The sequence below is a fragment of the Jaculus jaculus genome, chromosome 5 (assembly GCF_020740685.1).
Source record: "Jaculus jaculus isolate mJacJac1 chromosome 5, mJacJac1.mat.Y.cur, whole genome shotgun sequence".
Classification (NCBI taxonomy): Eukaryota; Metazoa; Chordata; class Mammalia; order Rodentia; family Dipodidae; genus Jaculus; species Jaculus jaculus.
In genome coordinates this window covers 83,295,835-83,321,259 of record NC_059106.1, presented here as the reverse complement: position 1 = coordinate 83,321,259, position 25,425 = coordinate 83,295,835, and the positions used below count along the sequence as shown (strand labels likewise).

Genomic DNA, 25,425 nt, shown 5'->3' with positions numbered 1-25,425 from the left:
TGAGTTTGAGGCCCACTTGAGTCTACATTATGAATTCCAGGTCAGCCTGGACTAGAGCAAGGCCCTACCTCAAAAATAAAACAAAACAAAACAAAATAAAAAACAGTAGGCTAGGGATATAGTTCAGTGGGTAGAGCACTTGCCCGGCATGCACAAGGCCCTGGGATTCAATCTCCAATACTGAAAAAAACATACCAAAACAAGGGGCTTTAACTCAGTTGATGGAGTGCTTGTCTAGCATGCCAGAAACCTTCATAAACCAGGCATGCACACCTGTAATTCCAGCACTTGAGAGGAGGTGGGTGGATCAGAAGTTCATCTTCCACTGCATAGGAAGTTGGAGGACAGCCTGTGCTAAAGACCTTATCTCAGAATACATGATGGCCGGGTGTGGTGGCATACATCTTTTCTTTTCTTTTCTTTTTTTTTTTTTTTCGAGGTAGGGTCTCACTCTGGTCCAGGCTGACCTGCAGTTAACTCTGTCATCTCAGGGTGGCCTTGAACTCACGGCGATCCTCCTACCTCTGCCTCCCTAGTGCTGGGATTAAAGGCGTGCGTGGTGGCACACATCTTTAATCCTAGCACTCGGGAGGCAGAGGTAGGGGGATCACTGTGAGTTCAAGGCCAGCCTGAAACCCTACCTCAAAACAAACAAAAGTACATTATAGCTAAAACAAAAAATAGAAAAGAAAAGCTACATCCTATGAGTGACATAAGGAGAGAGGTGGCCACAATTCCTTCAGGACCTCAGTATTCAGGCTCATCGCGACTACTTTGGGTATATGTGTCTGTTCTAGACCATCATGAAAAAGTCACAAGCAACTTTGAGACGTGGCCACAGAAAGCGCACAGCCAGCCACGGGAGAAGGAAAGGTGCTGTTAGTAGCCGCCAGTCCAAACCTGCACCTGATGGTAAGGAACTCGGTACAAGGTAAAGTTCCAGGGGAGGGATTTCACTGGCCATGGAAAGGGAAGGGGAAGGAGGCAGATTAGGGCTGGGAAAGGAGCAGGGTGTGTACTGAGCCATTAGGAAACTGATTCTGACCGGGTGGGGTTACTTTGGGATAATTGCTCTGGCTGTTTAGCAGTAGAGGTGATGGAACAATAGTTTGTGTAGTTTTTCCTTGTGGCTTTCATAGGATCAAATGATTTTATAAGCCCAGGCTGACTTGGAATTAGCCTCAGGCTAGCCTTGAACTCACAGCAATCCTCCTACCTCAGCCTCTCAGTGCCACCATGCCTGGCGGTTTTTTTTTTTGGTCTTCTGAGTTAGGGTCTCACTCTAGCTCAGGCTGACCTAGAATTCACTATGTAGTCTTGGGTGTCCTCACACTCGTGGCAGTCCTCCTACCTCTGCCTCCCAAGTGCTGGGATTAAAGGTGTGTACCACCATACCCGGCTGTCTTGTTTTTTTCTAGCAGGGTCTCATTCTAGTCCAGGCTGACCTGGAACTCATTTTGTAGCCCAGATTAGCCTTGAACTCACAGCAACCCTCCTACTCAGCCTTTTGAGTGCTGGGATTAAAGGAGTGTTCCACTATTCCTTGAAAGTTTTTTAAACAGGGAAACTCTACACAGGTATATATTCTGCCTAGCTGAAATTGTTGAATTTTCATTTGTAGCCCAGAGACGACAGCAAACAGTGTCACCCTGAGCAAACTAAGACCAGAGATTTGGCCAAGGCCATAAACAACTAGAGATCTCTGGTCTGTGTGAGCTCCAAAGCTTAACAGAGAGGTTTGAGTCAGTGAAGCCCTAAGTGAGACCACACTACCACAGGCTGCTGTGTGCTGATCCACAGCCTATGCAAAGATGATCCCTGCGGGGCTAGGCATACTGCCTCATGCCGATATCTAGCACTCGGGAGGCTGAGGCAGGAGAATTTGTTCAAGGCCAGTCTTGGTTACATAGCAAGTTTGAGGCCTGCCTGTGTTACATGAGAGCCTGTCTTAAAAACTTGGGCTGGAGAGATGGCTCAGCAGTTAAGGCATTTGCCTGCAAAGCCTAAAGACCCAGGTACAATTCCCTAGTACTCATGTAAGCCAGACGCACAAGGTGATGCGTGTACCTGGAGTTTGTCTTTAGTGGCTAGAGGCCCTGGCACACCCATTCTCTCCCTTGTTCTCTCTCTGAAATAAATAATATAAAAATAAAAACCAGATGTGGTGACACATGCCTTTAATGCCAGCACTCGGGAAGCAGGGGTAAGAGGATTGCCATGAGTTCAAGGCCACCCTGAGACTACATAGTGAACTACATGTCAGCCTGGGCTAGAGCAAGACCCTACCTCGTAAAACGAAACTAAACAAAAAAAAAAATAAATAAATAAAAGTAGAAAATAAAAAAAGTGAATGGTCCCTGAATGTCTTGGGTCCTCTGCAGAACTGGCCCAGCAGAAGGAAGGCGGGTTACTGCAGGCTTCTGTCTCACCGTATCATCTCTTCGGAGACATGTCTGAAGTCATAGCCTTCCGGGAGAGCCTGCTGAGCTGGTACGGCCAAGAGAAGCAGGACCTGCCATGGAGAAGACGAGTAAGCAGTTCAGGAACAGGGACAGTGGGGCAGGAGGCTGGCACTCAGCCCTTCTCACACCACTTCCCCACCTGGGTTTGCACTGCCAGGTAGAAGAGGAAACCAACTTGGATAGGTGGGCATATGCTGGTCAGTACATCTCCTGAGAGCAGAGCTGCTTTTTTAAAAAATTTCTTTTTGTTTATTTTTATTTATTTATTTGAAAGTGACAGAGAGAGAGAGAGAGAGGCAGATAGCTAGCTAGAGAGAGAATGGGCGCGCCAGGGCCTCCAGCCACTGCAAATGAACTCCAGACATGTGCGCCCCCTTGTGCATCTGGCTTATGTGGGTCATGGGGAATCGATCCTTGAACCAGGGTCCTCAGGCTTCACTGGCAAGTGCTTAACCGCTAAGCCATCTCTTCAGCCCTCAGAGCTGCTTTGTCTGGAAGTTCTCGGATCTGGTGGGGGCTAGGAGCAGAGTAAGTTAACAGGGCCCTCATGCCAACCCCTTCCCCCCAGTGTGGGTGTCAGAGGTTATGCTGCAGCAGACCCACTGCCCTGTGCAGAGCCTGTGCCGGGCACACCAGTGGGTGAGCCTGCTAGCAAAGGGGCATTCAGGGGTCCTCGTGAATAACTGTAGCCCCATGACACCATGCCCTATGCCTCAGGTGGAGTGGGAGCAGCTCACAGACTCACAGAGTCTGCCAGGCAGTCCTGATGTGGAGGAGTGTGGTGAGCACCAACCTTGATTCCAGCCCAGCCCCTCCAGCCCTGCCCGGGAGCTGCCTGGGGAAGCCTCATTTCTAGTTCTTCCTATGACCTGAGTAGGACTGCAGACTGGGACCAAGCCTGTTGTCTTGGCTTGGCATCTAGGTCCTTGTGGCCTAGGCAGGACTGGGGAATCTGTTTCTAGCTCTCAACACTGAACAATGCCAGTTGTGCCCACCTCCCACATATCCTTGGGACCCTAACCTGGGAGTGACCAACTTTCCTCGAAAAGCCAGCCGCCGGCCTCCCAGGGAGGAGTGCTCTGCCATCTGTGTCCTGGAGCGTCCCGGAGCTGTTGGGGGTGCCCGCATCTTGTTGGTGCAGAGGCCCAACTCAGGTATTTGAATATTGGGATTGGAGGGCAGTGTCAGGAACAACAGGGAGACATGGAAGTGCCAGCTCCTGAGGTCTAACCCACACCTGGCTGCCTGTTTCCCCAGGTCTGCTGGCAGGACTGTGGGAGTTCCCTTCCGTGGCCTCGGAGTCCTCGGAGTCCTCGGAGCAGCAGCAGCACAAGGTCCTCTTGCAGGAACTGCAGAGTTGGGCTGGACCCGTCCCAGCTTCCCGCCTCCGCCACCTCGGAGAGGTAGGTTGGCAGTAAAGGTGCCAGGAATGATGATAGCTTTTGTGGCCATATTTACAGGCCTATTTCAGTTCCTTGTCCCTCTCCCCAGGTGATCCATACCTTCTCTCACATCAGACTGATGCTATGTATAAGTATATGGTCTGGCCCTGGAGAGGAAGACTCCAGTGACCACTGCACCACCTGGCGCTTGCTGGCTGACCCGGGAGGAATTTCACAATGCAGCTGTCTCCACTGCCATGAAAAAGGCACTACCTTTGTTGTCTTAATGGTCGTTTTTTGTTTTTATGTGAACATATTGCTGTATAAACAGACAAACAAAAAAATCCACAAATTTCTGGGACTGAACACAAGTCAAGGGCAAAGCTCAAGGGTTTGGCTTGTTTTGGAAAAGGTGCCAGCTCTGTCCTGCCCCCCCCTTATTATCTTGGCTAGGTGTTTTGCAAGTGTGAGGACCATCATTGAGGGGCATGCAAAGTGAGTCTTGTAATCTTCACCCAGCCTTCTCTCACCAGGCTCAACTCAATAGCTCTTTATTTTATTGTCCTTCTCTCACCAGGCTCAACTCAATAGCTCTTTATTTTATTGTTTTTTATTTATTTATTTGAGAGAGAAAGAGGCAGATAGAGAGAGAATGGGTGTTCCAGGGCCTCTAGTCACTACAAAACGTACTCCAGTTGCATGTGCCTCGTTGTGTATCAATCCTGGGTCCTCAGGTTTTGCAGGCAGGCGCCTTAACCGTTAAGCCATCTCTCTAGCAGCTTTTAAAGTCATTTACTGACACTTTTGGTGGATAGTGTCCATTCCAAACTTTATTGAGGACAGAAGAACAGTTTTTGATCTGGGGACCCTACAGTGTAGGCTACAAGGTAGGGACAAAAGGAACAAATAGTGAGGGCAGTGCAGTGTCACAGGTATGTGAAATGTTTGTTTTAGGTTCTGTAATATGAGGTGGGGAGCCATCATTTCTTTCTACAAGATGAGGATCTGAAAGGATTGCTTGGAGGAAATAATTGCTAATTCAGGTACTGGAAATTAGGTGGTGTTTCCAGGGTAGGGAGGGGAATAGCAGTGGCATGAGCAAAGGTGGGGCACAGTAGAGGGTCTGCAATCCCCAAGGACTGGAGAGGTCAGTTGGGCCTGCTCTGGTCAGCCAGGACTTGATGAAAACTGTGCTGCCAAAGCATTTTCAGAAATATTTTAAAAAATATATTTTTTTTTATTTGTTTGAGAGTGACAGACAGAGAAAGAGGCAGAGAGAGAGAGAGAGACAGACAGACAGACAGACAGACAGAGAGAATGGGCGTATCAGGGCCTCCAGCCACTGGAAACAAACTCCAGATGTGTATGCCCCCTTGTGCATCTGGCTAAGGTGGGTCCTGGGGAATGGAGCCTTGAACTGGGGTCCTTAGGCTTCATAGGCAAGCGTTTAACCGCTCAGCCTTTTGGAGAGCTGATTGAAGGCATGCCTGTGTGGAGGCAGGTGGAAAGCTCTAATATTTGAAGTTAGATCAATAGAGGCGAGAGGAGGTACAAGGTCCCTGATGTGCCCTCAGTACCTCTGTTTGGCTTCTGCATAGGATTCTAAAACATTCCAGATGTCTACCCCATCCAACTGGAAAAAGCCCAGCAAGGGCCAACAAGTGCTGGGTAGTTTCTTTGGGTCTTGTTTGATTTCCAAGGACAAACCTAACCCCAACAGTGTAGCCCAGTAAAACCTTTGGACACCCCCCCCCCAAGAATCCTGTTTATTAATAAAGTGCTTATTTTTGTAGTTCTTTCTATCCTCTTTAGCCCTTTTGCTCACCTCTGAGAGGCCCAGAAAGTGGCGAAGTCCTGTTTGGGCCTAATTTCCACTGGCTGAGGTCCCAGATAGCCCTGGGCAGATGGAGGAAGTGGATGTTCTGTGCAGTGATCTGTTCACCTCTTCCCAAGAGTGAAGGCAGCTGCGGGGAGCACCTGCCGGTGGTTGACACCCACGGCTCCCATCTGGGTCTCAGGTCAGCTCTGACTGGAGCAGTGATAGCACCCTGGAGCAGGTGGCTGGCCTAACCCTGACCCAGTCTTCACCAACAGCAGTTGCTCCCTAAGAAGAGGTCAGCACAGAGGAGGATTTGTTTTCCTAAATTCCCCCCTCAAAAACTAAGCCATTTATGTAGGGACACATTTCATATGTAGCGAAAAATACAGGGCTGGAGGGATGACTTAATGGTTAAGGTGTTTGTTTGCAAAACCAAAGGACCCAGGTTCGATTCCCCAGGACCCACGTTAGCCAGATGTACAAGGGGGCACATGGCGCCTGGAGTTCGTTTGCAGTGGCTGGAGGCCTTGGCGCACCCATTCATTGTCCCCCCTTCTCTCTCCCTCTTTCTCTGTCAAATAAATAAATACAAATTAAAGAAAAAAGAAAATACAGACAGCAAGGGGTTGATCACACAGCTGAAGGGGCGGTTGGGAAGGAAATGCAGAGGAACACAAAGGCTGTAGAGGCATTGGTTATCGCCTATGATTTCATTGTGAGATCCTTTTATTCTCTATATTGTCGACATGTGTGGATGTAAGAAATAGTCTATAGTTGAAAAAAATACCCCTTCTTTGGAGGTCAGTAAGAGAACTGCTGGGAGTTACTGCTGGGATAAAGACCACACCTGGCACCCCCAGGCCAAACCTTTTTTGCTTGGCTGGGTGTGTCTTAGTTCCAAAGGGCCCTGGGCTATACTCTCCAGAGCACCTGGATAGGTGGCTGCACCCAGCTCTGGCCGGTCTCAGGTTTCCTGGGTCCTGGCAGCTTCCTCTTGCACTGATTGCCATAGTGCCCGGATGTTGTCCTGGCCAAAGCCTGTGGCCCCCTGTCTCTGAATCAGCTCCAAGAAGAAGGTGTCCTCTGCAAAGAGGGACTTGGTGAAGACCTGTAGCAAAAACTTCTCTTTGTCGCCATCTAGCAGAATTCCCTGTCGGGCCAGAAGGCTAGGCTTGTGCCCTGCAGCTAAGATCTGCTTCTCTTTGCCTGGCTGCTGGTAGTAAGCCTCCGGAGGAGTCAGGAGCCGTCCTCCGGCCACCACCATCCCCTGGGCCGCGGCTATGATATTGGGAGTGTACAGCCCCACGTGCTGCAGGCCTGGCCCCTGGTGCCGGGCCAGGAACTGCTCCACCTGGTCTTGTCTGCTGGTGGTCCCGGGCAGGGATTCCGCAAGCACGAGGGTGGGGACCGCGTTGTCCGGCCCGGCCTGCAGGGCGGTGAGCCGCAGCCCCCCGCGCCCGGAGCCTGCCACCACTCGCAAGCCCAGCTCGGGATCCTCACCCGGGCTCAGTGGCAAGTGCTGGAAGCCTAGGCAGTCGTGGAACCAGCGCGTGAGCGCAGGGGAGCTGCCGGGGGTGCAGGCCAAGGTCAAGTGGTCCACGTGGCTGACCCAACCCGGGCCAGGCTCCGAGGGCACGGGTCTGAAGCCCGGCAGGAAGGGTCCGCGGTAGCCAGCCCGCTCCAGCAGCGTCAGGCTGAGGTTGCCCGCAGGGGAGCTGACCACTGCGTAGCTGGCTGCGCCCTGCGCGTCCCTCACGCGGACGGGCGGCACGGGCACGCGGCAGCTCCGAGCAGCCAGCGGCCGCTCCCGCGTCGTCCACGTCGAAGCACAGGTTCGCGGCGCTGGACACCGAGTGATGCGGGTCGAGGCCGTACAGTGGCTCCCTGGGGCCCGCGCCTTCGTTCACGAGGAAGACGGCGTCTCCGCTGCGCAGGGCCAGCTGCCGCCAGCCGCCGGCCTCCCGCACCGCCACGGGCTGGAAGCCGAAGAGGCGGTGCAGGTCCCGGGCCAGGGGCTGGCCCTCCGGCACATGGAAAGCGATGTGACACAGACGGCGGGCGGGCGCGGCCATGCCGGGACGGATGCCCTGTCCTCCTCCGGGGGCCGATCGCCCGTCCTTCGGAGCTCCAGAGCTCCCGCCCGGGGCCGGCGGTCAGAAGCTGGTGCTGCCCGCAGAGCGCGTGCCTCGCTCTTCTCCGGGCGGGGGTCGCAGGCACACTCCTTGGGGTCTCGGTCCTCCCTGCAGCGCCGCCGCCGCCCGAAGGGTCTTCAGTCCCACCGGCGAGCGGGGACAACCAGGCGGACGCCTCGCGACTCACACCGGGAGATGGGGTGGAGCCTAAGACTCCGCCTTTGCCTTTCACTAGGACAGTGTCGCCAAAGGTACCGTGGGGACACCGGGCAGTTCCTTCCCAGGGCCTTAGACCGGGTCACACCCCTGGGCACTCAGCCATCCTTGACCCGGGGCCCAGGAAATCACAAATGCCACCTTCACTCGGTTCCAGGCGCACTGTTCCCGCGACCTCAGAGCAAAGGACTCAGCTTGGGAGGGGTAGGAGCTAGAATTCTCCCTCCACAAGTACGGAATTTCTTACACTCCCGGTTTTTAATTTATATATATATATGTACACACACACACACACACACACACAAACACATATATATATATATGTGGCGTGGAGGCGCACTCTAATCCCAGCACTCGGGAGGCAGAGGTAGGAAGATGGCCATGATTTTGAGGCCACCCTGAGAAAACAGTGAATTACAGGTCAGCCTGGGCTAGAGGACAGTGAATGGGTGCGCCAGAACCCCCAGCTACTGAAAGCGAACTACAGGCGCATGCGCCACCTTGTGCACCTGGCTTACCTGGGTACTGGGGAATCGAATCTGAGTCCTTAGGCTTTGCAGGCAAGCGCCTTAACCGTGAAACCATCACTCCAGCCCTGACTTTTTTTTCTTTTTCTGTTTTTACAATTCAGGAGTTTGCCTTCAAGTTCTAATTCTCCTTTAAGGATTTCTTTTTAATACTAAAGTATTTAATATTTTAAAATGTATTTATGACAGAGAGAAAGGGCATTGCAGGGTCTCTTGCCACTGCAAATGAACTCCAGATATATGCACCACTACGTGCGTCTGGCGTCACATGGGTACTGAGGAACTGAACCCGTGTTGGCAGGCTTTGCAAGCAAGTGCCTTTAGCCACGCAGCCATCTCCCAACCCTGAAATGTTTTAAGTTACAGATTTTCATTCGGCAAAATTATCCACAGAAGGTGATACTACGGATTTATAGACCATCATTAGAGCACCTATGTATCCAGGACAAGCTCAGCCACACCTGTCTCTCAAGTCTTTTGTACCAAGCAAGATTTGGAGGGGGGTGGGAAGGTGCGGGGGTGGGGTGTGGATTAAAAGCCTGTTTGGTGTTTTTTTTATTTTCCTTGTTGATGTTGCTGTTTCTGAACAAAACAGCCATACTCCACTGTAATAAGCCTAGAACTCAAACGCAGGCCTCCTTGTTCTTTAAAATTTCCTAATTATTTAAGCCAGGCATGGTGGCACACGTCTTTAATCCCAGCACTTGGGAGGCACAGGTAGGATCGCTGTGAGTTTGAGGCCACTCTGAGACTACATGGTGAATTCCAGGTCAGCCTAGGTTAGAGTGAAACCCTACCTTGAAAACAAAACAAAACAAAACCAGAAACAAAGAAATTTCCTAATAACGTGAGCCGGACAAGCTTTTGGGATCCAAGATTGTCTGAGATTACTGGAATGAGGAAACTAGAAGCCTTCTGGGATTTCAGCTGGTAGGCTCTTAAAAGGTTAGGAAGGAACTTTGAAAAAAGGCAAAAGGCATAAGCAAAACCTTAGAAAAAAATGTGTGCCAACCCCTCAGAGGAGCAGATGAACACCGGGAAGACATTTGAGATGGACATCATTGTTTAAAGCATTGTAAGACTTTTCTTGTTGGGCTGAGAAGATGGCTCAGTAGTTCGAGTCTCTTGTCTGCAAAGCCTGTGAGCCTTTGCCAAACCACCCACGTGATCTCGATGCAGTGGCAGGAGGCACTGGTGTGTCGTCATCCCCCTCCCTCCCCATCACCACACACATGTGCCAATTTATTTTTGTTGTAATAAATTTATCTATTTATTTGAGAGACTGACAGAGAATGGGTACACCGGGGCCTCTAGCCACAGCAAACAAACTCCAGACACAACTGCCATTGTGTATATTTGGTTTAACTGGGTACTTGGGAATTAAATTTGGGTCCTTAAGCTTTGCAAGCAACTGCCTTAACTGTTGAGCCATCTCACCAGCACTTTTTTTGTTTTGTTTTTTGAGGTAGGGTCTCACTCTAGCCCAGGCTAACCTGGAATTCACTATGTAGTGAATGCAATGATCCTCCTACATCGCCTCTCGAGTGCTGGCATTAAAGGTGTGATCTAGCTATCAGTGGGGCAGCACAGACTGTATGGCAAAGGCAAGAGGGTCACAAGAGACTGTAGTAGGCTCAAATGTAACGCACAGTAGCGCTACTCCCTGAACACTAGGAAGGCTCTGGATTTGGCGGATTCTGAGTCCTCTCATTAGGGCTGTGAGAGCGGGACCGAATAGTCCAGCTTGACTCTCCTTAGTCTGGGCTCCAAGTGAGCAGCTCTACGAGCCTGGAGGCCGTTGGACTAGCCCTGTACTCAAGTGCCTGAAATACAAAACGGGCGAAAATGAACAAGACCCGTGGCCGTCCACTTCCCAGCGGCTCTGGAGGGAGAAGGCAAGGTCTGCGGAGCCTGAAAGACGAGGGTGATTTCGGCTGGGGTGTGGTGTGCGGAAGGGGCACTGCTCGACGGGACTCACGCCACGCTGGGCTTCCCAGGGAGGGGCGGCGGGCAGAGCTGGCAGAGCATGCTGTCGCCTCCACCTCCGCCGGCTAGAGCGTGGCTCGGCCAAGGACCCCTGTTCCCTTGGTCAGACCCGGTCCTGCGGGCACGGCCACGACTGCTCCTGCTGGGGCGACCCGGGCTCTGGGTCAGGGACGCAGGTCAACCCGAGGCGCGCAGGAAGGGGCAGGGTGGTGGCACTGTCTTCGGCAGCTCGGTGGGGGCAATCGCGGGCGCCCACAAGGGGAGCCACGTTTTCCCTGGAGCTCAGCCCCGGGCCCAGGGGGGCTCCGTCTCGAAGTCCCAGCTCCGGCCCCCGCAGCCCGCGCCGGAGGCACGCGCGACCAGCCCGGGCCACGCCGCCGGGAGCCCGGCGCGGCGCGGGCGGTGACCGTCCCTTCCGCCGGAAGCGGCCCCGGAAGCCCCGCCTTTCGCCTGGTTTCCTGCCTGTCCGTGAGAGGCGTCTCGTGTGTGAGGGCGTCTCGTGTGTGAGGGCGTCTCGTGTGCGAGGGCGTCTCGTGTGTGAGGGCGTCTCGTGTGTGAGGGCGTCACGTGTGTGAGGGCGTCTCGTGTGTGAGGGCGTCACGTGTGTGAGGGCGTCACGTGTGTGAGGGCGTCTCGTGTGTGAGGGCGTCTCGTGTGTGAGGGCGTCTCGTGTGTGAGGGCGTCTCGTGTGCGAGGGCTGGCCCAGGACGAGCTGAGAAAAGGTGGTTCTTTTAGTCCTAAAGTACATATGATTACTGATAACACCTCTTTTTTTGAGGCGAAATGGCCTGTGCCCCAGGCTGCCGTCCAGCCCGCTGTGTAGTATCCGAGGACGACCTTGAGCTCCCGGTCCTCCGGGCCCCTCCGCCCGCGCGCTGGGAAGAAGGACGCTCGAGCCTCACCTCGCCGTTCGTGCGGCGCTGGGGCTCGAACCCAAGGCCGTGCGTTCTAGGCAAGCAGTTAGCAGTAGCAACCACGTTACAGCCCCACCCTCTAACTTTGTACGTGTGTGCCCACTGCAAAGAAATGCCCACCTGGCTTTATGTGGCTGGCTAAGGAACTGAACCCCAGTTGGCTCTGAAGGAAGAGAAGGGTGACCTGAGGACCCAGGCTGACCTCTAACTCATGACCATCCTTTTACCTCAGTGTTGGGATTAAACGTGTGAGCCTTCGTGCCCTGCTGTAACTTATTTGAGAGCGACAGAGAGAGAAAGAGGCAGATAGAGAGAAAGAGAGCGAATGGACGCGCCAGGGCCTCCAGCCACTGCAAACGAACTCCAGACGCGTGCGCCCCCTTGTGCATCTGGCTAACGTGGGTCCTGGGGAATCGAGCCTCGAACCGGGATCCTCAGGCTTCACAGGCAAGCGCTTAACCGCTAAGCCATCTCTCCAGCCCTTAACTTTTGAAGTGTATATGTAATGAGGAAATTTAGGGTTTTGGGATGCTTCCTGGAACTCCAAGCCCTGAGTTCACATCTGCAAACCAAAGAATTGGCAATTCTAGATCCAAGAAAATGAGTGTTTGTTTGTTTTGTTTTCTGAGGTAGGGTCTCATGCTCTAGCCCTGGCTGACCTGAATTCAGTATGTAGTCTCAGGGTGGCCGTGAACTCACAGTGATCCACCTACCTCTGCTTCCCAAATGCTGGGATTAAAGGTGTGTGCCACCACGCCCTGCTTAAGAAAATGATTTTTTAATTAAATTTTAACATTTATATATTGCAAGCAGACAGATAGAAGAGAGACAGAGAATGGGTGTGCCAGATCCTCCAGCCACTGCCAATGAACTCCAGACGCATGCACCACTTTGTGCATCTAGCTTTACATGGGTATTGGGGAATCAAACCAGGGTCTTTAGGCTTTGCAGGCAAGTGCCTTAAGTGCAGAGCCATCTCTCTAGCCCAAGAAAATTATTATTATAATTATTTTGTTTTTTTTCGAGGTAGGGTCTCACTCTAGTCTAGGCTAACCTGGAATTGACGATGTCATCTCAGGGTGGCCTCGAACTCACAGCAATCCTCTTACCTCTGCCTCCTCCCCCGAGTGTTGGGATTAAAGGCGTGCGCCACCATGCCCAGCTAGAAAATTATTTTTAAAACAGCACATTTTATTCAGATATTACAAAGATGTGAGGAAGGGAGAAAATTGAGGGCTAAGAAAGGGAAGGTAAAGTGGTGAGAGGAGAGATATGCCACCTGTAGCCCAGGAGCCCACATAAGCAAATACGGATCTTAGATTAAAAAAAAAAAAAGATGGGCTAGAGAGATGGCTTAGAGGTTAAGCGCTTGCCTGTGAAACCTAAGGACCCCGGTTCGAGGCTTGGTTCCCCAGGTCCCACGTTAGCCAGATGCACAAGGGGGCTCACGCATCTGGAGTTCGTTTGCAGAGGCTGGAAGCCCTGGCGTGCCCATTCTCTCTCTCCCTCTATCTGTCTTTCTCTCTGTGTCTGTCGCTCTCAAATAAAAAAAATAAAAAAAAAAAAAGATGAAGTGCTCGCTTCTGCTGCACATATATTGAAATTGGAATGGTACAGAGATTAGCATGGCCCCTGTGCAAGGATGACATGAAAACTTGTAAAGCATTCCATAAAAAATAAATCATGAAAAAGATTTTTAGAAATGTGTGCTTCCAAAAGGAATAAAAGTGAAGGCAATCAAAGTGAAGGTAATCAAAGGTTAAACGTGTCTCTTCCCACCTGGCATGGCTCACTGCTTGAAAAAAATTTTGTTAATTTTTAATTATTTTTTCGAGGTATGGTCTCATTCTGGCCCAGGCTGACCTGGAATTCACTATGTAGTCTCAGGGTGGCCTCAAACTCAAAGCATCCTCCAACTTCTGCCTCCTGAGTGCTGGGATTAAAGGCATGTGCCACCATGCCCAGCTTAATTTTTAAAATGTTGACATAGGGTCTGTTCTTTTGGAACGATTCTTGCCTCAGTTTTTTTATAATGACTTTTTATTTTTTTAATTTTTTAAAATTTTTATTAGCATTTTCCATGATTATAAAAAAATATCCCATGGTAATTCCCTCCCTCCCCTCCTTTCCCCTTTGGTAGAATGACTTTTTAGTTTATAACAGCTAATAATTACTCAAAATTACCTTCTCTTTACTTCATAAAAATATCAGCTGGGCGTGGTGGTGCATACCTTTAATCCTAGCACTTTGGAGGCAGAGGTAGGAGGACAGCTGTGAGATTGAGGCCAGTCTAAGACTACATAGTGAATTCCAGGCTAGAGTGAGACCCTACCTAGAAAACCTCCCCACTCCTCAAAAATCAATCCATGCCACGTGTGGTGGTGTGCACCTTTATTTCAGCACTCTGAGGGCTGTGAGTTCAAGGCCAGCCCGAGACTACAAGAGTGAGTTCCAGGTCAGCCTGAGCTACAGTAAGACACTACCTGGAAAACAAACAAACAGAAAGATAGTGGTGGTGACTGGGACTCGTGTGTATGTGTGTATGTGTATGTATGGGGGGGGGGAGCAATGACGACACTGTAATAACCTTTTGTTTATTCATGGTAGGGCACTCTAGCCCAGGCTGACCTGGAATTCACTACTGTAGTGTCAGATAGGCTTTGAACTCACGTGATACTTCTACCTCTGCCTCCGAGTGCTGGGATTAAACACAAGACCTTTTAATTACTTGTACTCAGTGTCTACTACAAGGACTAGCATATGTTGAAAGCTCAGTAAATGAGTGCACTAAGAAGTAAACTATTAAGAGCCAATTAGTTCATTCCATTGTTGCAATTTTTCATATTACCTCTAAGTGTCATGCTTTGCCTTAGTCAAACAAGGCCTTGTCAGGGGACTTAGGTCAAGTGGTACCTAGCCTAACTCTGGGAAGGGTTATAGCAGCTCACAATCCTCTCCCAGGTCTGACATCTCCACCTGCCCTGGAAGATTGCTGGATAAGGTACCAATCATCCTGATTTCCTCTAGACTGAACTTTTGGCACTCCAAGTACAAGGAACTTTGAGTGCTAAAATAGAGATAATTCTAGATCATTGGGATGATTGGTTACCCAACCACAGATAAAAGGACCAAAATCCCTATGCTTACCCCAGACCAAGATCTAGATGCAGCCAGAGTTCTACCAAACCTCTCCCATCAAGAACACTGGTGGAGGCTGGGCATGGTGGTGCAGGCTTTTAATACCAGTACTGGGGAAGCTAAGGTAGGAGGATCTCCATGAGATTGAGGGCAGCCTGAGAGTACATAGTGAATTCCAAATCAGCCAATACTAGCTCAAAAAGTACCAGTAGGGGCCAGGTGTTGTGGCACATGCCTTTAATTCCAGCACTTGGGAGGCAGAGGTAAGAGGATCACGGAGCATTCAAGGTCACCCTGAGACTACATAGTGGATTCCAGGTCAGCCTGAGCTAGAGTGAGAACCTACCTTGGAAAACCAAAAAACAAACAAACAAACAAAAGACAAACAAACAAACAAAAGCACCAGTAGGGCTGGAGAAATGGCTTAGCAATTAAGGTGCTTGCCTGCAAAGCCTTTTTACTTATTGATTTGAGAGAGGGAGAGGGAGAATGGGCATACCAGGGCCTTCAGCCTCAGTAAACAAATTCCAGATATATGTGCCACCTTGTGTATCTTTCTTATGTGGTCCTGGGAATCAAACCTGAGTCCTTTGATTTTGCAGGCAAGCAAAATCATTAAGGTGCTAAACCATCTTTCCAGTTCAATAATATTTTAAAAAGAAAGAAGGAAAAGAAATGGAACCAGCCTAGATGTCCCTCAACTGATGAGTGGATAATGAAGATATGGCACATTTACACAATGGAGTGCTACCCAGTGGTAAAGAAAAATGAAGTTATGAAATTTGCAGGAAAATGGATGGATCTGGAGAGGATACTAAGTGAGGTAACCCAGGCCCAGAAAGCCAAGCATCACATGTTCTTTCTCATATGTGGATCCTAGCTACAGATGATTAGACTTCTGTGTGAGTAGGAAGAAAATTCAGTAGCAAAGGCCAGTAAGCTATGAAAGAGATATAAAGGGAAGAAAAAGGAAGGGAAGGGGGTACTTAATAGGATGGTATTGTATATGTATAAGTAGAATAGATTAATGGGAGTGAAAAGTCCCAAGTGAAGTCAGGGGAAGAGATTGAGTAAAGGAAAGATGGAGGGAGGGCTAATCAAAATCTAAGAGAATATAAATAGATCACATAGAAACCTACTTTTTTTGGACAATGGAACACTCAGGAGCTGTAGATTGTTGCTAGAAAAATTTCAGTGCCAGGGATGGGATACCTTCCAGTGAGTTGTTGGCCAGGGAGGTCCCTAATGCCCCCCAAACACTATAGGCCATTGCTGAGGCACTTGGTTTCCCACCAGGAATATATGGTAAGACCCTATTGCTAAAGACTCCACATACTTGGGCTGCAAGGCCGCTGAGAAATCCTGCTGGAACTGAACTGAATACCTCTTCCGTATAGACCAGCTGATAGAAAGCTGGAAGAAGCCATTCTGCATGCAGTTCAATGGGAGAAAGAGAAATCACCAGTGAAGATACTCAACAGTGGACACTTGCAAGACTTATATTTGGCCAGCCAGGCCAAATGAGCCAATTGGTGCAATAGTGGCATGTCTGTCATGGTGGAAGACAACTGCCCTCTAATTGGATTGGAGGCCCACTTCATGGGAGGGAATACATCCCTGATATTGAAAACTTAAAACAGGGTTAGTCATGAACCATAGGGGTATAATGTCTGCTGCTGTCTGGCTAGATGTATATACTATGCTTATCAAACTGCCCAGTAAGCACTTCTCTTAATGTTCATACCCTTATATTAATGCTAATATCATTTTTGGTAAAGAATCTTCTCTTTTCAGATGGCAGTGACCTTGGGACAACTCAGAAGGCATCATGTTGCTGGAAAGAAGTGACAGGAGTGCTCAGTACTGAAATATCTCTATTCCAAGGCTCAGAGCCTATTGTGGAAGAGGTGACAGAAAGAATGTCGGAGCCAAAGGAAGGGTAGGCCTCCTTCCAATGTGCTCCCCCCAGACACAAAATGGCCTGGATATCCATCACCTCACAGTGCCTGACACTACCTACACAAGACCATCATAATAGGAGGAAAAGGTGACATCAAAATAAGAAAGACTGATTGAAAGGGGGAGGAGATATGATGGAGAATGGAGTTTCAAAGGGGAAAGTGTGTGTGGGGTGGTATTACCATGGAATATTTTTTATAATCATGAAAGTTGTTAATAAAAAAATTTGAAGAAGGGCTGGAGAGATGGCTTAGTAGTTAAGAGCTTGCCTGTGAAGCCTAAAGACCCTGGTTCGAGGCTCGATTCCCCAGGACCCACGTTAGCCAGATGCACAAGGGGGCACACGTGTCTGAAGTTTGTTTGCAGTGGCTGGAGGCCCTGCTGCGCCCATTTTCTCTCTCTCTGGCTCTTTCTCTCTGTCTGTTGCTCTCAAACAAATAGATAGAAATAAACAAAAAATTAAAAAAATAAAAAATATTTGAAGAAAAATAAAGGAGGATAAGAAAAGAAAGAAACTGGACATGGTGGCACATGCCTTTAATCCCAGCACTTGGGAGGCAGAGGTAGGACTGCTGTGAGTTTGAGGCCAGCCTGGAACTAAACAGTGAGTTCAAGTTCCAGGTCAGCCTGGGTAGAGTGAGATCCTACCTGGAAAAAATATATTCTGACAACTACCCAGCAACATGTTATGTTTGTTCATCCACTGGTGCTTTTATATATATTATCTTTATTTATTTATTTGAGAGAGAAAGATTCAGAAATAGGCAGGTAGAGAGAGAGGGGGGGGGCAATGAGAATGGGCATCCCAGGGCCTCCAGCCACTGCAAATGAAGTCCAGGTGCATGCTCCCCCTTATGCATCTGGCTTACATGGGTCCTGGGGAGTCAGACCCAACCTCTGTGGTGCAGCCCTGGTACACCAGTTTCTTTTTCACCCAATAAAACTGAAAGCTGAAATTTTATGTAAACAAAGCCACATTTTGTTACATGATATCATAATTACTGAGTTTATGTTCTAGGTCAACTTCAATTTACATAGAGGATTATTAAAAACAACAGAATTCTCTCTGAGGTGGTGACTCAAAATTTGCCAAGTATTTTAGAAGATTGTAATGTCTTGTTACTTAAAAGGAGGAGGTAACTGGCCTGCATTCTAGGCCAGCCTGCCTCAAGATAGAAATAAAATTTTGCCTTAGTTACTCCTAATAAAAGAATTTCCAAGTGTGTTAGAGGTATTGATAAAGATTATCCCTCAAATGGGTGTCATGTTTTGCCTATATTCATAGAAGTCTATTTCATGGAGTTTATTAAGAGGAGCTATCTCAAATCAATGGGTTATATAAAATCTGAATGTATATATACTGGTATTATAAAGCAAGTCTTGTTGTCAGGTAGAGATTTTATGGTGACCTAAATACTAAGGAAGGCATTTTCTCTACAAATTACCAATAATAAAATGGTTAATTCTTTGAAGCCAGACTACTTGCTTCTTTGTTAGTGGGTAACAAGATTAATCAATTTGGTGTAGTTTTTCTTAATAGCCTCATAAGAAAGGTAGCTAGTTATGGGTTGAGATGAGATGATTGAAGGAACTGGGAAGATAGTTTTCAATGTTGGACATAGAATGCTTGTTAAAAGTGCTTTTTGAATAGAACTTAGATCAGAATGTTAAAGTACGTGGATGAAGATGTGCATATGTAAAAAGGGTGTAAGAGATCTAAAAAGACCAAATTTTGCCTATAATTAATTTTTTTTTTTACAAGGAACAGAAAGGTAATTTTTGGGCCAAACCTAAACACCATGCCTAAAGTTAAAGATTTTTCAACTGTTTACAAACTTTCAAGGATGCTTTAAAAGTTTTATGTAGGGACATAGACTTAATGTAAATTCAGCTTACATTAGACACAGGTGATGCCCTGTGCTAGGTGGGTCACAAAGTCATAAGCACAGATGTAATTCATATTATTTGGAGGCATAACCTGGTTAGACATAGACAAGACCCTATCACCTCATATATTACAAGTGGGTAAAATAAATTTCCTAGGTAAAAACAAACAACTTCAGAGTAAGACAAGGAATGTTAGGATACTTATCTCTCTGCTCTGTCATTTCTTTTTGCTCTTGCTTACTGTTATATGCTATTTAAAGTCATAGCAAGCTGGACTCTGGAAAAAGGGATAGTGCCCCCTTTATCTCAGACCCCATGCAAGTTTAAGCCATGTGTCCCTCTGATTCTGTCCAGAGACAAAATTGCTAATTGTCTCTGACAAGTTAAAGGGAACAACAAATGGAATATAACTTTGTTTCTCTTTATAGTTCTTCTCTTTTGAACACCTAAAGTCACATCTGTTAGATGAAGTTTCTCAGCAGACAAAAGGTTAAATAGGTAAACTAAGTCAAGTTCCTTGATCAAGTTATAAACTCCTTACATAAACAAATATTAGACTTATCTAAAATGTATATCAGGATATAAACAGGTGATTTAAAAAAAAAGGCATCAAGTAAACGATGGCCTAATGGTTAAGGTGCTTATCTGGGAAGCCTAAAGACCTAGGTTCAGTTCCCCAGCACCCTTGTTCTTTTTTTTTCAAAGTAGGGTCTCACTTTGGTCCAAGCTGGCCTGTAATTAGCTATGTAGTCTCAGGGTGGCCTTGAACTCTTGGCGATCCTCCTACTTCTGCCTTCCGAGTGCTGGGGTTAAAAGCCTGCACCACCACGCCCGGCCCCATTCTTTTGTTTTTTAATATATATATATTTAAATATTTTTTAAAAAATATTTTATTTACTTATTTGAGAGAGAGACCGAGGAAGAGAGAGAGAGGATGGGCATGCCAAGGCCTCCAGCCACTGCAAATGAACTCTAGATGTGTGTGCCCCCTTGTGCATCTGGCTAATGTGGGTCCTAGAGAATCGAGCCAGGGTCCTTAGGTTTCACAGGCAAACACCTTAACCGCTAAGCCATCTCCCTAGCCCACCCCCCATTCTTATTGCTAAACCAAAATTGGACTTAAAGCAGGTTCTCTGAGATCCCTTCTCGAGACAGTCTTCTATGCCCATCAGCCCACATGGAAGGACTGTCAGCAACTCTTGCAGACTCTCTTCACCATAGACGAACATGAAAGAATCAGAAGGGAAGCCAAGAAACTAGTGTTGGGAGCCGACAGCTGTCTCAAGGAGAACCCTAATGTTATTGACGAGGTCTTCCCTTCCACGTGGTTGGACTGGGTTCACAACACCACTGAAGGTAGGGCGTCCCTTAACCTCTTTTGCTGGACTCTGTTGGGTGGTCTCCAGGCAGCCACTCACTCAGTGCCCTAAAAATTTGCCTAATGTGAGTGAAGTGACCCAAGGGCCCACAGAATCCCCAGCTGCTTCCCTAGAAAGGCTGAAGGAAGCATATTGAACATACCCCTCCATAGATCCTGAGGCCCCTGAGAATAGGCAAGCTATTAACATTGCTTTTATAACTCAGTATGCACCAGATATTAGAAAGGAGATTCAGAAAATAGAAGGCTTTGCAGGTAAACTTTTTTCAGAGTTGATAGAGATTGCTGCCAGGGTATATAATAATAGGGACACTCCAGAGGATAGACAGGCTAAGAAAACAGCTAAGGTTATAGTGGCTACCTTCCAGAAGACAGAATGCCCCATGAGACAGCCCTTATACTTTGCTCAATATGATTCTACCTGAAAGGCAAATATATACTGCGCTGGACCTAAAAGATGCTGTCTTTAGTATCCCATTGACAAAGGAAAGTCAACCCATTTTTTGCCTTTGACTAGACAGACCCACAAACAAGGCAACATTGGGCACCTAACCTGAATTAGGCTTCCACAGGGATTTAAAAATTCCCCCACTTGGGCTGGAGAGATGGCTTAGCAGTTAAGCTCTTGCTTATGAAGCCTAAGGACCCCAGTTCGAGGCTCGATTCCCCAGGACCCAGGTTAGCCAGATGCACAAGGGGGCACACATGTCTGGAGTTCATTTGCAGTGGCTGGAGGCCCTGGTGCGCCCATTCTCCCTCTCTCTCTCTCTCTCTGCCTCTTTCTCTCTGTGTCTGTTGTTCTTAGATAAATAAATACAAACAAAAATTCCCCCACTCTCTTTGATGATGGTCTTCATAGAGACTTGCAAAGAGAGAGAATTGGCATGTCAGGGTGTGCAGCCACTACAATCTAACTCCAGACACATGTGCCACCTTGTGTGCATATGTATCTTTGCGTACTTGTGTCACCTTGTATGACATTAGAATGTAGAAAAGGAACCATCATAGCCTCCAAGGACCCTCTTACTCTCTGAGCCTATGCAGACCAGCACTGGCCAAGGTCTCTTGGTGCTGGACCACATCACTGGGCTGGCTGGGGAAAGCTCAGCTGGCAGGACACAAACATTATTGCTACTTGTCTCTAAACCAACACTGTGGCTTCTCAGCAAAATGGTTATTTTCCACATAGCACTGCCTAGCCAGGTGTCTGAATCTCAGCCCTGTGCTGTCCAGGAGACAAGGAGAAAGCACTCCACACAGGCTAATGGTCAAGTAACTGGATGTGTTTCACAACCTTGGTAAACATGGCTGGTTCACTTAAGAGGCACTGGGAAGCCCAGAGGTTATCTAGATGGCAGGGGAGGAATCACAACAAGGAGCCAGACTTGACTGGGTAAGATTCTAGCATCAGCATATTACTTTGGGACTTTGGATCAATTATGGAGCCAGTTGATGATTGAGTTTCCTTGTCATAAAATTCATGAGGTTGCTAGGAGTAGTAAAAGAGTTCATATCTATAAAGTGCCAACTGCAGTATGTGTAACATAGTTAAGTACTTCATACATATAGAATGCATGGGACATTTAAAAAATTATTTTATTTTGGGCTGGAGAGATGGCTTAGTGGTTAAGCGCTTGCCTGTGAAGCCTAAGGACCCAGGTTCGGGGCTTGATTCCCCAAGACCCACATTAGCCAGATGCACAAGGGGGTGCATGCATCTGGAGTTCATTTGCAGCAGCTGAATGCCCTGGCGTGCCCATTCTCTCTCTCTCTCTCTGTCACTCTCAGATAAATAAATAAAAAATGAACAAAAAATTTAAAAAATTATTTTATTTATTTTTACTTTACTGGGGGTGCAGATATATGGAGAGAGAGAGAGAAAGAGAATGGGTGCACCAGGGCATTCAGCTGCTGCAAACGAACCCCAGAAGCATGCGACACCTTGTGTATCTGGTTTATGTGCATCCTGGGGAATCAAACCTGGGTCCTTTGGCTTCGCAGGTGAGTGCCTTATCTGCTAAGCTATCTCTCCAGCCTTGCATGGGATATTTTGCTTTGAGAAACTTAATGGGATTTTTGCTAACACTGGATAGGGTAGGTATAAATAAGGAAATTCAAAATCAGGCCTAGCTGAAAAGACTTCCTGCTGGCTGAGTCACGTTTATTCAATGATAGATTTGATTCTTCTTTTTCTTTTTTCTCCTTCTCTTTCTTTCTTCTTCTTCTTTTTTTTTTTTTTTAGGTAGGGTCTCACCCTAGCCCAGGCTGACCTGGAATTCACTGTGTGGTCTCAGGGTGGCCTTGAACTCACAGTGATCCTCCTACCTCTGCCTCATGAGTGCTGGGATAATTAATGATGTGCTCCACTGTGCCTGGCATTCTTTTTTTTTTTTTTCTTTTCTTCAAATAATAAGGTCAGTTGTTAAGGAAAGAAGATGTGGGGCAAGTTAAAAATCATCCAACTTTCAGATTAAGCAACTGACTATAATATTACAAAGTTATTTAACTCATCATTTTACTTTTTTAGAGAGTAATTCTCTGGTCTTATTGTTAAAAATTATACATGTGGAAGTGCTGCATCTTTGACCTCAACACATGTAACAGGATGGATAAGTGTGGCTGGTCTATTCATGCTCTCTTCTCAGAACCTCTGGGCTTGCATATGAAAGACTGCATTATTTATTTATTTATTTATTTATTTATTTATTTATTTGAGAGCGACAGACACAGAGAGAAAGACAGATAGAGGGAGAGAGAGAGAATGGGCGCGCCAGGGCTACCAGCCTCTGCAAACGAACTCCAGACGCGTGCGCCCCCTTGTGCATCTGGCTAACGTGGGACCTGGGGAACCGAGCCTTGAACCGGGGTCCTTAGGCTTCACAGGCAAGCGCTTAACCGCTAAGCCATCTCTCCAGCCCGAAAGACTGCATTTTTAAAAATAACATGGGGTTTGCAAATACTCGATGCACTCATCTTTATGAACCCTTGGACAGTGTCACCAGATAGGACTGGTGTTAGTGTATGAAGTTACAGACCAAGAACATCTGATCCTGATGCTAGGAATCCATATTTGGTCATTAATCTGGAATTGTTTATTATTGTGCATTTTCTTCTCCAGGTGAACCCAGAACATCTTGATCACAGGCTGGGCTGCATCAGAGTGTGAAATGGCATCACTGTCCACAAGGCTACAATGTGGATATGTGGAAAAGAAGATCTCCACAAGTAGTATTCCAGTGGTGGGACCTGGCTTTGTCCTGAATACTAAGTATATCCCCTCTTAACAAAATCAATATTGCTTTAGTCATAAGCAAAACTAAAACATCTTCTCTGTTGACTTTGGAATTGGGCAGCACTCTAGACCAATCATATTCCATCATGTCCTGCTCCATCATATAGGCAGTTTTGTTCATATCTGGGGAATAGTAAGTGCCCTCTACAAAAAGGGACATGGGGTAAATATTCCAGATAAAGTTGGCATATAAAGATCTCCTCTGCCTTTCCAGGTGAATCTTTTATTTGTAAATAATGGTTGATAAATATACAAAATAAGGTATTATTCCACAGCGTGTAAGAGAATGGGAAGAAAACACCTACAACAAAGACCACTAAGGATACAGAAGATGTACAACTGATGGAGATGTATATGAGAACATACACATATCTCCCACACAGAATGTGTTTCTTTCTTTTTTTTTTTTTTTTTTTTTTTTTTTTACAGGTGAAGCTGTTCTTTATTTGGAAATAAAAAGCAAAGGTTTGAAAAAAGCCAGAACACTGAGATCACGGTCAACTGCAGGGGCAGGACTAACCACGGCGGTGTGAGGACGTCTGGGGGCTGTGCTGTGTTTTCCCAGGATGCTTCAGGTGATGCCATTCAAGATCATGACTAGAGGTGCAGGTGTAACTCAGTGGCTTAACATGTTGGTTTCAGCAAAAACAAAAAAAAACCCTTAGGACTCCCTCTAGTATCTTCCTAGGCATGGCTTCTGGCCACAGATTTCTACGGCAACAAGAATTTATAACTTGTAATTGGGAATTTCCAGCTCACTGGTAACTTGCTGGCAATGGCAACATCTTCGGTAGAAAACCATCTTCTATCATCTTTGACATGAGGGCTCCAGCCCTGAGTCAGTGTCCACAGGAGTGGACCTTTCCCTGTGGTCATTACCTCGCACTGGGTGTCAGTGGGGTTTTCACGCGAAGTTTCTTCCTGGGCTCCATGAAGACTGGAAGAGGGCCCATGGGAGCCTCACTGTCATCATCCAGTTCTGCCAATACTCGGTGAGCAGATTTCCTTCAGTTTCTTGAGGGTGGGGTACGTACGGCTCCCACTTCTCCAGGTGGGGTGGGACCAGGCAGGCTCTGTGGCTTAACCTCACTGTGGGAGAAGGTGAGGGGCTGGGGCCAGAGCTTGCTGAGGCTGCCAGTGGAATTGAGGATCAGTGTGGCCTTGGGGGCTGGGGAGAGGGTGCTGAGGGGCCGCTGAGGCACCCCCTGTGGGGGCAGCATAGGCTGAAAACCAGCCCCAGCTTCTCTAGATCTAGGGACAGTAATGGCAGTGAAGTCCTGAGGTTTGACCCGGACTTGTTGAAACATGAAGTAAAACTCTGAGGAGCTGGCTCCTGCAGGCCCTTCAGGGCCAAAGGTCAAGAGATCACCATCACTCAACTCCAGTCTGTGGCCCCTTGGGAGTCGGACATTATTGACCAAAGTCCCATGGCTGCTGTGGTCCTCCAGGCTGACCCTCCAGTCATCACCTTGGCGCTCAGCATGCAGCTCTGCATGGACCCCAGAGATGAAGCCAGGCTCCTGCTGAGGCCTTAGGGCTACATCGCACAAATCAGCCTGGCATCCCAACTGATAGGTGCAGCCAGCTCCAGTTGGGGGATGGAAGGTGTAGAGATCACCACCCCGGCCTCCCCCTATACGCAGCAGCTGGAAGCAGGGCAGCATGGGTTGTGGGGGGGAGGTCCCACCTCTTCGACTTCAAGGGCTCATCACTTTCCACTCCTGAGCCATGCACCTCTCTGGCTCTACTGTGTTCAATTACAGCTTTGAGCACCGCCCAAGTAGTCAAAATTCAGAATGCAGGCAGCCTCTACTAGAAATGGCAAGGTTGGCTGTTCAACAAATTTGCATCTAAAGTTTCTGGAAGGTCCTGAAGTGATGCAAAAACTGGAACACACCCTGTCTCAATTGAGCTGGACAGTCATGCCATGGAGCATCCTAGGAGCCTCCAATAATCTGGCCTTCTCCCTCCCAGTTTCAGATCTACCCTCTCAGCATCGTCTTTGAGAAGTCTCCCTCCCGGAAGGCTGCATCCTGGAGTTTCTCCGTCTGCACCTTCGCCTGCGCCACCGTTTGACAGCCAGCAAGCCTGGCCGGGAGGGCGCGTCCCAGAATGTGTTTCTTGATGAAATGAGAGAATAAAATTCGGAGGATCCCAAACCAGCGTAGTAGCGAGACTTGAGGTAAAAGTCATCAATGAAAATCTATTTAAAAAAGTTAATTTAGGCCCTGACCTATGTTTCACCCACACATATAGTGTCTTTTTACCCTTGGCTTGAAGCTGGCATGTCCCTCTTAAAAAAAACAAAACAGGTCTCCCCTCCTTTCCTAGGT

The 25,425-nt window shown here is 47.9% G+C and overlaps 1 protein-coding gene, 1 non-coding gene and 1 pseudogene across 2 annotated transcripts; 1 reads left to right on the top strand and 2 right to left on the bottom strand.

The window, feature by feature from the left end:
• Positions 1–6,402: 6,402 nt before the first annotated feature.
• Positions 6,403–8,031, bottom strand: LOC123460850 (4-hydroxyphenylpyruvate dioxygenase-like protein). Its single transcript, XM_045150803.1, is given in 2 exon segments — positions 6,403–7,462; positions 7,464–8,031. Coding segments are annotated over 2 exon segments (1,107 nt in total). The 5' UTR covers positions 7,736–8,031; the 3' UTR covers positions 6,403–6,627.
• A 4,980-nt stretch (positions 8,032–13,011) lies between these two features.
• Positions 13,012–13,115, top strand: LOC123461192. Its single transcript, XR_006637499.1, has one exon. It is a non-coding gene; the product is annotated as a U6 spliceosomal RNA (small nuclear RNA).
• A 10,698-nt stretch (positions 13,116–23,813) lies between these two features.
• Positions 23,814–24,756, bottom strand: LOC123460862 (annotated as a pseudogene).
• Positions 24,757–25,425: the final 669 nt, after the last annotated feature.